Raw genomic sequence first — 14,604 nt, forward strand, 5'->3', positions numbered from 1 at the left:
AGATCACTGGGAGTCATAGCAAGAATAGTTTCATGGTAGTAGGGATGTAAATTAGATAAAAATGGATTAAGAAACACAGCAGGGATTAAGAATGAATTTGAGATGATCTGTGAACATGTTTTCAAATCAAGTGTGTATGAAAAGAAGGGAAAGTATTGAGAAATAGCTAGAAGGGGGCAATGATTAGAGGAATGTTGCTTTGATTATTTTTAAGATGAGAATATTCTAATATGCTGAAGGGAAAAAGCTAGTGGGGAATGAAATTATGGAAAATGATAATAGATGAAGCAAAGTCTCTGTGAAAGTGGAAGAGATTTAAAGAAGAAATTCAGAAAAGGAGTAGAGGGATCTGGTTCAACAAGATGAGGAATACTATATCCTGAGTGAAAACAGAACAAAACAATGGTGGGGGAGGACATTACAAAGAGAACACTTAAATTACAACTCAAAGATAAACTACTTACTGGGACAAGGAATTCACTGACAATGGAAATATTTGAAAATGACACAAAACAAGGAACAATTTATGTGTGTTATCTACAGAGACATACCATGCATAAATATCAGGACCAAAAATATAAAGAAATATTTTCATGCCATGTATCCTTTTCTTTCAACTATTGAAATGGAGATGTAGGCTATGAAAACAGTTTCGTAAAAACAATCTGCAAAAGTCGAACGAATTAAACCTATACCTAAAATTTTACAATAGAACTCTGGCAGTTTTCATGAAGAAAAAAACAAAGCCACTCTGAAATGATGGTGTTAGGTAGCTGGCAAGAATCCTTACAAGGTGAGTGGCTCATTCTTGCATACCAACCCCACAGGGCACCTTATTCAAATTTATGTCTCTGCAAATTACAAAGTGCCACATGTGATGGATCTTCAAGGTTGCCTGTAAACTAGGAAATTAAATCCAGAATACCACATGTCTACTCTATTTCATTCATTCAAAAGAAATATTATTACTGTGTCCCAGGTATCGTACCAGTTGCAAAAATCAAGAGAACACTGCCTGTACTTCCCAGGAGTACAAACTCCATTGGTGAACTTGCAAATAATTAGTTGCTGTTAAGAGGGCATGTACTAGTAGATGTAGGAATGGGAAGATACAGAAAATGTACCACTTTATGTCTGAGTGTAAGAAAAATTTCCTGGAGCAAAGCACATTTAAGCTGACTCTTGAAAATAAGGTGACTTCTAGGAATCTACCTGGTATATGGTTGTGGGGTTTCTCTAGAGAGTGGAAACAGCATGTGCAAAATGTGCAAAATGGTGATGGCAAGAAAAACCTGACTTCTGGAAAGTGAGGTCAGCCTGGCTGGAGTAAAAGACAAGCAACAGGAGAATGGAGAAAGAATTGGCAAGATAGGCAATGTCTAAATAAGAAGAGTCTTCATATTATTCTAAGGAATTTGCACTGTTATATGATATTATAGAAGGACTGAATATTTTTACAGAGATTACATAATGAAATTTCTTTTTAGAAAAAAACACTATTGCAGTGTAAAAGATGGTTTAGGGCAATACTTGAGATGGGCAGACTAGTTAGGAGGCTACTCCATAGTGCAGGTGAAAATGACAAAGGCCAGAATTAAAGCTTGAGCTACATACAGTAGGCATGGAGAGTACTGAAAAGATTCAAGAGATAGGTAGGAGACAGAACTGACAAGACATAGCAATTAATTGAGAGGTAAGAGAGCACCCAGTGTGATTCCAGAATCTTTGATTTGGGTAATAGATGCATCCTTGTGTGAGTAACTAAAGTGGAGATCACAGAAGTGTTATATTAGTGCCACCGTAGTTCCAGCCAACAAACTAACCTGAAACACATTTTTTGTGTAGTAGCTGGAATCTTTTTTTATTATTACTAGTAAAACTATGGCTTTTTAAGCAGTACCAGAAAAGAATAAATGAGAAAACATCAAAACTTAAAATACAGACTACAATAAAGGGATGAGCGTAGGAGGACTGAGAGCTGGTAAAATATATCCACACATAATGGGATGAGGCTGAACTCTTTCACACCTTCAGAAACAGCAACTGGACCTTAGCTTAAACAGTGCTTTCAACGAATAGAAAAACTACGAAAAGGTCAGTCCATAAAATAGGGTTCAGAAAGGGAAACTACAGATATGAGGCTCATTAACTATAATAGCCTGCTGTACGGAAGACAGATATTTTCCTCATGTCTTCCCATCATCTAGGTAATTATACCCATTTGTCTGTTTGGATTTTATGCTCATCAAGTAATCTTCAAACTGGTATCTGAAAGAAGGGATGTTCCAGTTAACAATACATATTACTCACCTCTCTCCAGACTCTAATAGAAGTGGACAAAATGGCTGCCAGATTTTTGTATACCAGAAACAGGTAAACACAGATATAATAGTATTAGGCCATTACTAAGAAACTCGTATTGTGGGTATCCTAAAAAAAATCCACTTAACATGTTTGTAAGGATGAAGGCCATCTGTAATGCTGTCCCATCTTCAACATGTTGGGCTCCCTGGAAAACATTCCACCAGTACAGTCTCTGCAAACCATGACATAAATAAACTTTGGTTATCTGGTGACCAATCTTCTAAGCCATCAAGCATCCAGAAGGAGCTTCCAGGCGTTACCTAGATATTATAAAAAGAATAGACTTAGACCAAGCTATTAGAGCAATATCCAGTTTACTTAATCTTTTTCCCCCTGTTCTCCAGCTTTACCACTTATACCTCTATTACAGCATGTGTCACTGCACATATTGTGTTATCCCTATAGAGCACAGGTATTGATGCTGTCTTCTCTACTTGAATATAATCCCTAGATGGTACAGATGGTGACTTATGCTTCTCTTTACCCCTGAGAATACAGAGCACATAGCTTTATGCATGACAGACACTCAATAAATATATGTTGGATTGAACAAGTCACAATTAAGGCCAACTAGGTACCACAAGGCTTCAAATTAGTTGTGGAAAGAATTAAGCTAAATCTCTGCATGTGATGACCACTCATGAATATGCAAGAATCTGTCAAAATGTGATCCTCCAAAAATAAATTACTCTAGTTCTCAAAAGGTTTTTTGGGAGGGGAGTTTAAAAGTATTCAAATGATTTGCAGAAATGAGTAATAATCTCAACTCTCTCTGCCTATTTATTTCTGTGTCTAGCTGCTTATAAAAAAAAAGGAAAAAAAATTTCATGGCTCAATCTAGTTTTATTGAAATTTCACCATTAATTGGAGTATATGTTTATAGCCATCACATATGACAGCTCTACAAAGACTAAATGAGAACTTTTCCAAGATCCATTTCTTTGTGGTTTTAAACATTATTAAACCGAATGCTGAATACTGTTAATTTAGATCTAAACTTACATTTATTTTCTTGACATTTGATAATAAACTTCCAAAAGTAAGAAGTAGGTTCCAGTTTGGATTATCCTCAGGTTTTAATCAATCCTTGCCCTCTCCTCCCCCATTTAGTTATGTTCACGGTCATCCACACTGATTTACATAATCAACATATCTCAATTTATTTTGCCATTGAGTATACTCAAGATTGATTATCACCTCATATACAGATCACTGCAATAGTTTATCAAATCACTTTTCTGTTTCTAGCTTCTCCCCTCTCAGTTCATTAGTGTATCTTTACTTGCCAGTTCTTGTTAAATTGCACTTTCACTAAGACATTCTACACATATTCATTTAACACGTATTATGAGCAGAGCACCTATAGGGGTGTTACAGAAAGGATAAAGATAAAACATTGTCCTTGCCCTTAAAATCTGCAGTCTAACTAAAAACCAAAACAAACAAAACATATAATAGCAATAAAATATTAAAGAAAATCAAAAGAAGAAGGAAGAAAAGAAATTACATCTTAGGTAAAGTGGGAAAACCCTATGGATGAGAGGCTTCTAAACTAGAATTTTAAGGATAAAATTTTAAGGATGAGATAAAGTAGGAAAAGAATATCCTAGGTAGAGGCAATAACATGGAGCAATGGGTGGCCATTAAAGTTGAGACAAATTAACCAGAAGCAAGATACAAAGCAGATGAGATCACATAATTAAAGAAATTGAAGACTGTAACACTGAGGCAAGAATCTTAGCACATGCTGTCCAGTGAAGACCACCAAGCAGGTGGTGGACAACAGTTCAAGATATAGGCAACAGGCCACTGGGCCACCATGTACAGTTGAGCAGGCTGTACGTGGTCTGTGTAAATTGCATCTCTTGAAGTTGTGCCCACACTCCGTTCAAAAGTGCTCAGTGATCCTGATAGTTTCAGACAGGTGAGTGCCAACCTTTGTGGGGGTCTAGCTTTGTAAAAGGGAACTCATTCATGGAGTGATGAGGTGAAGGGCAAGAAGTCAAGTCTCTCAGAAGACTGAAGTCAATTGTAAGGTTCAATCTCTTAAAATAACAAGGCAGAGATGTAGATTCTGACGACTAGGTAAAAGGCAAAGAACTCTATTATTGAGAACACAGGTAGGCCTGACAGAAGCACAGATAACAGGACAGTGAATAATGTTTGAGTGATGCAAATATCAAGATTACTGTGATATTTAATAATTTCTACATGAGATTTCTTATAGTTTCTCTGCCTAAGAAAAGGATTGGCTCCAGAGTCTCACACAACCATGCTCTAAACACCTCAAACCTACTGATGGAGTTTAATTGGCTGTAGGGCAAAATTATTAGGAACAAAAACATGTCATCACATCATTATTCAAGAAAAAAATGTTTAAATTTATTTATTTTTTAGTTCTTGATACCACTTTCTGCTTCCTTTGCAAATAACATTTCAACTACAATATAATTTTTAAAAGCTCTGAGCTTTAGCCTGAAATTCATGTTTTCTAAGTACTCTAATCACAAATTTACTTTTTTATGGTGTCAAAGGGAGAGATGGTCCTAAAGTGCAATGTTACCTAGAACATACAGAAATTATGTAAAACCAACAGGTCAGAGAATATCTTTGGTAGTAATTCTAGCTAATGTTAATGTGTACTACATTGCAGGCCTTTTGACATAAACTTTACTTGTAACATTTAATCCTCACAAAAACGCTAAAGATATTAATGTTTATAATGATAGTTAACATTTATTGAACAGTGCAAGACACTGTTTATATGCAGTATTTACCTCATTTCATTCTCATGATGGTCCTATGAGATAAGCACTTTTATTATCCATATTTTATAGGTAATACACTTGATCTTAGCCAAAAGTCCAAGAAGCGATCACATTTTATGGGTAGTATAACTAAGGGTTCAAGAATTTTCCTAAGGTCACACTGCTAGTTGGAGGGAGCCAGAATCCAAGTCCTATAGTCTGACTCCAAAGCCCATGACATTAAAGCCCAGGCTCTTAACCGCTGCAATTTACTGCTTCTGTAATTGGTATGCATATCGTAAACAATATTTTTGATACTACTGATAGAATTTCATTAAGTATTATTTAATAAATACCAGAAAAGCAATATCTGGAAGCAAAGATATTAAAATAGATTCTATATGAGTCTAAATCCCAATAAACTATTATTTTCAGAAAATTTAATGAGCTCTGATAGTGAGGTGTTAAAAATTGCTGAAAAAACACAACACTACTCAAAGTTTCTAACAGAAAATATTACTGTAAAACAAACAAAAAATCCAAATAAAATAAAGTAAAATGCAAGGAAATAATGGTAGGCTGAATCAATCCACTTCAAGAAAATTAAGTTTGCAGAAATTGTGCAACTTGATACAGACAGGGGTTTAATTTCGGTTGAAAGAGTTTCTAGATTTATCATGAAAAAATCACTGTAAGTATCATAAGTGACCATATTACTAAATCTGAAGAATCACTTAAGGTCTACCGAAGTCTACTAGTGTAAAAATTTAATAACAACAATTTACATGTTTTTTTTAATTTATATTTTGGTTATGCTAATTTCCAGGCTTGAGGAATTAATGTATTGCTCACTGTTTCGTATCAAAACCTATTAAAGGAGGAAAGGTAGGAAAGCAGGAGGAAGAAAAAGAGACTTATTCAGGTTTAGAAACTGAAACAAAGCAAAGGTCCACAAGAGCAAAAGTGCAAAGATCTCACTGTAATTGATTTCTGATCTAGTGTTCTTTCCATTCTAGTCCACTTCTTCCACACAAGGAAATTACTAAATCCTACAATGTGACTTAAAAATCATCTAACTAAAAGCATTCATTTTGCTAATAGCAAAAAACATTCCAAACTCACAGTCACTGGCAACAGAGATAGAATGAGAAGTGGGTATTCTGACCACAAGTACTCTCTCCAGGTATACTATATTCTTTTAGGCACACATAGTCACAGGTGCACCTATTACAGCCTCTTTAAAGAGAGTACCTATTTGCAAATGGATTTATTCATCTACAAGTACAGATTTCGCACTTAAATAACATTGTGATAAGGGAACTAAATACTTCTGTCTTAAAAATTAATAAATTTATTTAGAAGAGGTTTTAATTAATACTAACTTTATTTTATTTTTGAGACAGGTTCTCACTCTGTTATCCAGGCTGCAGTGCAGTGGTATCATCATAGCTCACTGCAACCTCAAACTCTTGGGCCCAAGTGATCCTCCTGCCTCAGCCTCCTGAGTAGCTGGGACTACAGGCACATGCCACCATGCCCGGCTAATTTTTCTATTTTTTGTAGAGATGGAGTCTCACTCTTGCTCAGGCTGCTCTCAAACTCTTGGCCTCAAGTGATCCTCTGGTCTCAGCCTCCCAAAGTGCTAGGATTGCAGGCGTGAGCCACCACTCCCAGCCCAATACTAACTTTAAAAACTTTCATCTAATACAAAAAGTGATACTGGTTCTATTAATATTAAAGAATAAAGAAATTAAAAACAACTCAAGAAAAAGATAAATTATATATGAGGTGGTTAACATCAGAGAACTGTAAGTTAAAACCATGATGAGATATCACTACACACCCACTAAAATTGAAAAGACTCACAATACCATTGTCAGCAAGGACATAGAGCAACTAGAATTTGTATCCATTGCTGGTGGGAATGTAAACTGTACAAACACTTTGGAAAACTGTTTGACACAATCTATGAAAGTGAAAACATATTATATATGTCCCATAACCCAGCGATTCCAATTCCGAGGGCTGTAACCCAACAGAAATGAGTACCAATGTCCAACAAAAGACAGATACAACCATGTTCACAGCAGATTTATTCATATTAGCTCTAAACTGAAACAACTTAAATGTCCACCAATAATAAAAAACATAATTGTAGTACATTTATATAATACTAGTGAGCAAAGAAAAAGGATGAACTATTGCCACACAGAACATGAATGAAGCCAAGCCAAAGAAGCAAGACACGAAAGAGTACAAATTATATGAGTCCATGTATATGAACAAGCAAAATTAATTTATGGTCTTAGAAGTCAAATAATGGTTACCTTGGGAGGGGAGGGCATTTACTGGGAGAGGACAAAAGGGAGCCTTCTGGGATGCCTGGTAGGCCATTTTTAAGAACTTTGGCTTTTGAGTGAAAGGGAAACCACTCCCCTTCTCTCACCAAATCTTGGCTACTTTAGGTATGTTTCCCCAAATAAAACTTAAAGGGATACTATGTAGTTTTTTCAGCACAGAAAGAGCGAACCATGCATCCCTGATTCTACCTTTTTAGTAATAGACTTTGGAGGAAGGAATATCCAAGTAAAAAACAGGGTAGAAACAAACAGCAAGTCTATACACATACATACACACACAAGCACATAAGGGAACATCACGGGGAACTACTTTATACAAAAACATGCGCTGTAGGAGACTTCTTTACAATCAGTCCACATTGTTATTCTCTCAATCTATTAAGCAAGGATTAATGACAAAAATTTCCACATTTTCCACAGAAAATAGCTTTACATTTGTTTGTTTTATTATTTACACATTTTACATCATCACATTATTAATGTAAAATGTGTAGATGGGTAAACAAAATCACTGAATTAAAATTTTTTTCCAAGTAAACAAATGTACCATAAAGGAACTTCAAACTTTTTTAATCTTAGCAAATATAACTCCTTCTCCTAAAGCAATGCTATCTGTAACTATCATTTGTTTATAAATTGTTAGAAAATAATTACTATAAATCAATTCAAGGTCTTTGAGCTGTATGAATATTAATCAAGATAACCTGTAACAAAGGCAGTCTCTGGAAATATGTAGGTTAAAAAGCTATCTTCTGAGTAAAATAATATTCTCCATTCACAATCAGGTCAGATGGAGTTTAGTCAGTCATCCTTATGTCTTCTTTTCAACAGACAACCAAGGAACTCAAATAAGAAAACTGAAGGATGACTTCTTTTAAATGTAAGGTAATTTCAATTTGTCCATAATGTAATGCAGTGTCCCAACTACATTGTTATTACTTCAAAATAAAAGTAGTATATGATGTGTTTATGACAATGGAATGGAAAAGCCATCAGTATTAACTTCTTATGACTATCTCCATCTCTCTCACATTTTACAACTACCGCCTGAAGGTCTCAGATATAAGGAAGAATTTCCAACAGTGAGGGTACTAAAAATGAGTTATTGACAAAAGCTATAAAAACATCTTAAAGATCTTTCAGTAAAAGCATAACTGTTCACCCTCAGGGATGATTTGGTATCATCCTACCTGAAAGCAGGAATATAAAGTAGAAAACTCTTGAGGCTTCAGCTATCCTTATTATTCTTTAAACTAAAAAAGGCTTTTTACTTCATCATTTTTATTTTTATTTTTTGGCCCTATAAACATCCTTCTCTATCACCATCTCTCTCTCTTCTGGTAGACATGAAACTTCAAATTTGCTATGACATTATAAATAAATTTGTAATCTGACTGCTCTCATTATCATTAAAACAATGCTACAAGTTTGTTAAAAACTAATTTGAAACTGTTTTAAAGTAAAATTTTCAAAGCCCTGCCTAAATTAGGTGAAGCAATGATATCATTTAATCGGCTATATGCTTAGGCATGTTTTGTTAATTTGTTACCTAGATGAAGAGTTTATCTTTCAAGCAAAATGTGATCACATGTGTATCAATGTCTGCAATTTCCTTGGAAATGCATTAAAAATGAGATGGGTTGATGCCTGGACAAATGGACAAATACGTGAAAAAGCAAACACAGCAAAATGTCAACAAGAGTAGAAACTAGGAGGTGACTATACAGATGGATGTTGACTGTGAGATTGTTTCAACTTTTCTATATGTTTGAAATTTTCCACAATAAATTGTTGAGGAAAATGCAATCACATTTGAAACTTGTCTTAAATGGCAAATCTCACAGAAAAATTCTGCAAAAAACACTAGGCAAGACTTTGCTGTTTATGTTTGTTGAGTTGGGGAGGAAAAAAAATTGCCATAACCCCTTAACTTTATCTGTCTACCTCGAGAAAATGCCAAAATATTTAGAATCCTATTGAGAAATGAAGGTAGGTAGAAACATTTTTTAAGAATTCTGTATAGTGAAAGCCAGTTCCTCTGGCTAAATTTTGAAGAGTAAAAACTGATATTTCTGTATTTCAGATAATGTTTCACTTCCCTGCCTACCCAGAATAACTTTATTTTCAATATAGATTTACTTCCTGAAAGGAGATAAAGCACATCTTCCTTTGAATTACTTAATCATTTTTTTTTGCAATGTCCTTTAGGTAAATCTACCTAAAATTATTTTTTAAAAATCTGAAAATAAAAAACACATAAAAATGATCAGTATATTGGAAAGTTTGTTTACCTACTCAATAGTATGCATATGAAGTATATGTTATATGTGTCATAAGCCTTTTAACATAAATGACTTTCTAAAGTGGCATGAGCAAGACATGTTTATGTTTGGTATTCCATTAATCACTTTACTGTAGTTATTTAAAATACAACACCCTCTGTATTTCATAAAGATAGAAAAATACATAACTCAAAGAAATTGCTTGGCTACTAGTAGGTAATAATGATCTATTAAACAAAATTTATTGGATACCTACTATGTGGCAGGCATAATGCTAAGCCTTAGGGATGAGAATATGAATAAGACTTCATGAAATTGATGGTTTGGTAATAAAGAATACAAATGAGCAATTATAAAAACATTTATATTGGTTGATGAGTATATGCAGAGTAATACTGTAATAAGGAGGAAACATTTAAATTAGCTTACAGGTTGGGGATCTCTGGGAAGGCTTTCTGAGCTTGGTATTGAAGAATGAGTAGCAGTGACCTAGGCAGGAGAGAAAGGGAAATGGCATTCCATGCTGAGGTGGCAGCACAGAAGCACAAAGCAGCATGTTGTGGCCACAGAACTACAAACAATTCAGTACTGCTGGAAAAAAAGCTCAGGGTATGGACTGGAGAGAGATGAGGCTAGAGAGGCAGGCAGTGGCCATACCATGAATGATGCTGTGGGCTATGTTAAGAAGCCTGGACTTTCTCTTGGCCTCAAAAGGATTTTAGAAAGGGAGCAGTATTTTCAGATTTTATATTAGCTAGAACTCCCTGGCCCCTGAGTGAAGGATGAATGTGAGACGGACATGATGACCAGCTACACAAGTGATAAAATGAGGACCTGAACCAGGATGGTATTAGAAGGTATGGTCTCTGCGGAGACATACAGGCAGATATGACAGATTGGATGTGGGGGTGGCTCCCAAGTGTCTGGCAATGCTCCCCCTTATTCCCCAACCAAAGTAGATAATATAGAAAGAAAATCCAAGTTGAAAGCAAAGATGATGGATTCAGTTTTGGATGTGTTGAATTTAACACACCTCTAGGTTTATCTAGGTGAAGATTTCCAACAGAAAGTTAATATATGAGGCCAAGGGAAGAGGTCCCAATGGGAAGTTGAAATTTGAGTCAGCAAAACATTAGAGCTACCTGGAATTATGAGTGAACAGTTTTTCTTAGGTTTTGTTAAATTTTAGCCATTCTAATAGGTGTGTAGTGGTAGCTCATTGTGGTTTAAATTTTTATTTTCCTAATTCCTAATGATGTTTAATATTTTTTAAAATGGTTATTTGCTATTTGTACATCTTCTTTTTGTATCCGTTCAAATCTTTTGCCCATGTAAAAAAACCGAACTGTTTTCTAATTATTGAATTTTGAGTGTTCTTCATATATTCTTGATACTAGTCCTTTATCAGATACATGTTTTGCAAATATTTTCTTCCAGTGTACGGCTTCACAGTGTCTTAGTGTCTTTTGAAGAGTAAAAAGTTTTTATTTTGTTGAAGTCCAACAGGCTGCAGTGCAGTGACTGGATCCTAGCATACTGCAACCTGGAACTCCTGGGCTGAAGCGATCCTTCTGCCTCACCCCCCTGAGCAGCTGGAAGTGTAAGTCTGCACACCAGCCTAATTTTTCGTATTTTTTTCCCTAGAGATGGGGGTCTCACTATGTTGCTCAGGCTGGTATCCAACTCCTGGCCTCAAATGACGCACCTGCTTCAGCTTCTTCAGTTGCTGGGATTACACGCCATGAGTCACAGCGCCCAGCTCTACAATATTTTCTTTTCTGAATCATGCTTTCGGAGTCGCACGTAATTAATCTTTGCCTAAACAAGGTCACAAATATTTTCTCCTAAGTTTTCCTCTGGTATGGTTTTTCCATTTACATCTATAATCCACTTTGACGTTTTTTTTTGGGGGGGGGTATGTGTGTGTGTGGTGTGAAAAATAGATCAATGTAATGAGAGGGGATAGAATCAGTCAAGAAAATATATAGAGAAATGCAAAGGCGGATGGAACCCAGGAATAAAACCCACCAACGTTTATGTAAGGGAGATGGGCAAAAAGACACACGACATTGTAGACGAAGCACCACGAAAATTCTGAATATCAACACTGTCTACGATAACAAACGGGAACTTACTTTTTTTTTTTTTTTTAACTTGGATGAGGTCACTAGTGACCTTAGGAACAGCACTTTTCAGTCAAAACAAACCTTTCCAATATCAAACCATATCTAACCAACCACTTTATAAGAATTCCCTTTGTGGAAGCACTTCACACTTTGAAATCCCTGCGCACCCTTAAAGGTTATGAGGCACAGGAGGGTCTGGGATTCCCAACACTGCCGATAACTGAGGGAGACCCTTGGGGCATTCCGGCCTGAGGTCGAGGGGACAAACCCGAGGAGTCACTGCCCTGCTGAGAAATCAGAATCACACTTGGCACCGGGTTTGCTCATCTGACGCCTCATCAGGGAGGCAGCTGGTTAAACTACACCAGGATAAGAAGCCGGGGATTAAAATCTGTGCACTTGGGCAGACTCGGGGCAAATTAGGGAAGTCCCTCCCACGTGCGACCCTCTGTTACCAGGAGGAGCAGAGTCGCAGGGCGCAGCGCCCCTACTGACTCTCCCGGGGCGCTTGACCGTCGACTCAGGCTCCTCCCCGCCGAACAGCTACTGCATTTACTTGGGCCCAGGAAGGGGAAGTTTAAACCTTTGGTTAGGGGGATCGTGGGCGCGCTAGGTCGTTTCCCCGAAGCCTTGCAGGAGGCGCTTGACCAACTCATCCCAGCCCACTGACCTTTCGTCTCCCCGCCCCAGAGGCCCGAGGGTCTTTGCCAGGGGAGTCGGGATCTGGTCTCCCCTCTCCGGGAACCCGCTCACCCGCCTCTCCGACTAGTCGTAAAGTGCAGTAAACGAGCCTGCGTTTTGCGGCACCGTAGGTGAGGCTAGCGGCGTGCGTCCTTGCTAGGCGCAGATCCGGCTCTTTGACAATTGCTTCTGCGGGAAGGCGGCAGTTAGGAATTTGGGGAGGACTGGGAACGAGCTATAATTCTCTCAGCGGGTAATTAGTTGCTCCTAGGTTTGCATATCAAGAGACAAAGCTGTAGGGTTGTTTAAAACACTTAACATAAAGTTCCCAAACCTCTCTCGTTGTGATATGCCGCTCCTCGTGTGCTTTGGTTTTCATCTTCGTGTTGATCACTGGATTTTAGGTATCCTTGGTGTAGCTGACATTGTTTTTCTTGTTCACTTCGTCCTGCAGTCTTTCCTCCCCTGGAGTTTGAAATGCTTTACCTCATCGGCTTGGGCCTGGGAGATGCCAAGGACATCACAGTCAAAGGCCTGGAAGTTGTAAGAAGCTGCAGTCGAGTGTATCTGGAAGCCTACACCTCAGTCCTGACTGTAGGGAAGGAAGCCTTGGTAGGTGCTTAAGGTTCCCCAGCCTCTTGGGAAGAAAGCTATCTAACATTTGGTTTTCGTACACTCAGCTGAACAGAATTTTAAGGTCTGCTTGTTAAAACCCTTTAAAATACATCCCCTGATCGTTAAGGATCTGAGGAGTTGGAGAATGGAAATCGTACACCAGCTAAGTGACTTGGAAAATGAAAGGGTGCTTTGTCCTACTTTACAAGTCTAATTTTGCAGCTTTTTCCAGTAAACAGGAAAGTTATTTTACACTCTTGGGGATAGTTATCAAAATCCCCTATTTCATGAGAGAGCCAAGAAACCGTTTGTTGAGTGCTAAAGAGGTGCTGACTCAACCTTAATGAGGTGGTTAGATATTCAAAAACCAAGCTGAAATCTTACCCCTGGGAAGTATTTCCATAAGGAATGGTCATTGCCTTTCTGTCTGTATCATATTCAGAGAGCTCTTGCCTTTTAGATAGACATCTCCCAATAAGGCTTATACTCATACACTTGTATATATTGAGTGAACCTGGGACTAAGTAACCAGGGGATTTGTTAGTGTATTATATTAATACATTAGCTGGCCCTGATAAGGGCTCAGGAAATTTTGGACGTAGGGTTAAGTTCAGGTTCATTGTCAAACTCCAAGTAGAATATAGATTAACTTCAAAAGATTAATGGATGTGCTATGGGAGAAGGGAGTAGATTTTTAGAGTTATCTTTGTCATGTGTTCCAAACAAAAAAGTGACTTAAGGTTTTCAGGTCTTCTGTCCTCTAAGATTCACAATCCAGAGAATTCTGAAGGTCTCAGAGTTTAAAATCTTGACGAAGGAATTAAGGAGTGCTACTTGAATTGGCCATTCATTGAAATAAAAGTTGTATCTAATTACCTGCTTTGATTTGGCTCCCACTTTTGTCACTGTTAGGATGGAGCCAAAATATCTAATCTCAAAATGATGGAAATATGTCTCTCTAATGAATGATCATAGAAAACTAGAATGGACTTCAAACTATCTAAGAGAATAGAGACACATAATAAAACGGCAGTTTTATAAGCATAAGGTGTCAGAGCATGGCACAGAGGAAAGTTTGTTTTATCTTTGCCCTGTTACATGTTAATGTGACCTCGGACAAGTCATTGAATTTCTTACTGTGCAAAATGGGTTCAAAAACACCCACTTTGTAGTTTCTTAGCATAGTGCCTGGCACAAAATTGTTTAAAAATGGTATTTTTCAGCAGTCACATTTTCAAACTTCTCTGAATCTCAATTTCTTCATTTGTCAAATGGGGATAACCAGTTGGAGAGTTATGTAGGGTTTCATTACAGTGAATGTGTGTAAGTGCTTTGTAAATTTTAAGTGCTAGCTAAATATTAATTTTGGTTGCTATAATTTTTTAAAGTATTTTTTTCCAAAAACATACTTGCAAGGTTATTAGTTATA

At 37.0% G+C, this 14,604-nt stretch overlaps 1 protein-coding gene across 1 annotated transcript in view; it reads left to right on the top strand.

Annotated features, from left to right (window-relative positions):
• The first annotated feature begins 12,706 nt into the window (after window positions 1–12,706).
• Window positions 12,707–14,604, top strand: part of DPH5 (diphthamide biosynthesis 5) — a 38,207-nt gene continuing 36,309 nt past the window's right edge. The window contains exons 1-2 of the mRNA XM_045547432.1: window positions 12,707–12,813; window positions 13,015–13,172. Coding sequence (XP_045403388.1) covers window positions 13,038–13,172 — 135 coding nt within the window. The 5' untranslated portion in view covers window positions 12,707–12,813; window positions 13,015–13,037. The remainder of the gene's footprint in view (window positions 12,814–13,014; window positions 13,173–14,604) is intronic.

This window comes from Lemur catta, chromosome 3, assembly GCF_020740605.2.
Source record: "Lemur catta isolate mLemCat1 chromosome 3, mLemCat1.pri, whole genome shotgun sequence".
In the NCBI taxonomy this organism is placed as follows: domain Eukaryota; kingdom Metazoa; phylum Chordata; class Mammalia; order Primates; family Lemuridae; genus Lemur; species Lemur catta.